This window comes from Oryzias melastigma, unplaced genomic scaffold (assembly GCF_002922805.2).
Source record: "Oryzias melastigma strain HK-1 unplaced genomic scaffold, ASM292280v2 sc02439, whole genome shotgun sequence".
Lineage (NCBI taxonomy): Eukaryota > Metazoa > Chordata > Actinopteri > Beloniformes > Adrianichthyidae > Oryzias > Oryzias melastigma.
Genome location: NW_023419012.1, coordinates 1 through 1,104, shown reverse-complemented (window position 1 = coordinate 1,104; position 1,104 = coordinate 1). Strand labels below are relative to the sequence as shown.

The 1,104-nt window shown below is 43.1% G+C and overlaps 1 protein-coding gene across 1 annotated transcript; it reads left to right on the top strand.

The window, feature by feature from the left end:
* On the top strand, positions 1–957 carry LOC112138951 (peptidyl-prolyl cis-trans isomerase FKBP2; the record flags this gene model as incomplete). Its single annotated transcript, XM_024261617.1, is given in 2 exon segments — positions 1–484; positions 610–957. A coding segment is annotated over 1 exon segment (417 nt). The 3' UTR covers positions 448–484; positions 610–957.
* Positions 958–1,104: the final 147 nt, after the last annotated feature.

The window sequence follows — 1,104 nt, the reverse complement described above, 5'->3', positions numbered from 1 at the left end:
TCTAAATTGTCGCTTATCGACGCCAAAGTCATGCGGGCGTTCTGGTTAGTCGTGGTTGCGGCGCTGTCTCTGAGTCCCGCCGCGGTGAGCGGAGCCGACAAGAAAAAGCTGCAGATCGGCATCAAGAAGCGCGTGGACAACTGCCCCATCAAGTCCCGAAAGGGTGACGTGCTGAACATGCACTACACCGGAAAACTGGAGGACGGCACCGAGTTCGACAGCAGCATTCCCCGCGACAGACCCTTCACCTTCACCCTGGGCACGGGACAAGTGATCAAAGGCTGGGACCAAGGCCTGCTGGGAATGTGCGAGGGGGAGAAGAGGAAGCTGGTCATTCCTGCTGAACTAGGCTATGGAGACCGGGGAGCTCCACCAAAGATTCCCGGGGGAGCCACGCTCATCTTTGAGGTGGAGCTGCTCAGCATTGAGAGAAGAGCTGAGCTCTGACGACGAGAAGGAAGGAAGCTTAGACTAGATTTAGCAGGTGTGTTAACCTGAATGTTTTTACTGCACTTGTTGTCACAATGTCATCTGATTTACATTGTTTGTAAAAGATAACGCCAGTCTTTTATTGTCTTAACTTATGCTGCTTTTTTCTTTCGGTTCCAGGTGCTGCTGTTGCACTAAGGAGACCATGATGGAAGCTGACAAACAAGACAAAACTTCTCAGCAGAACCACAACTTTTTATTATGAGATGAGGTTTTGGACTTGCTATGTAACTAAAGAACTGTCAGTCAACAGCTGAGTTCATCTTTTGTAGAGAACTGTCCTGCTTTTGAGCAAAATGATTCTTAATTTCAAGAAACTTTGAAGCAACCTCAAATACATGTCTGTATTTCTTTCCTTTTTTTAATAGTTGTGTTTACATTAAATCAATCAAAATTAATCTGTGGGACAACAGATTAGAAACATCTATGTTCATTTTGTTCCAAAAATAAAAAGCTGACTTGTGTTTATTGTGTTTTAATCATTTTTCACAGCAAATCTTCCTTTTTCTGCAATTTATTTGTGTTTAATATATTTAAATTGCTTGGACTAAAACATAAAATGTAAATGTTACTATCCCTCTTTAGTAGGGTCATTTTGCATATAGTTCTAGTTTC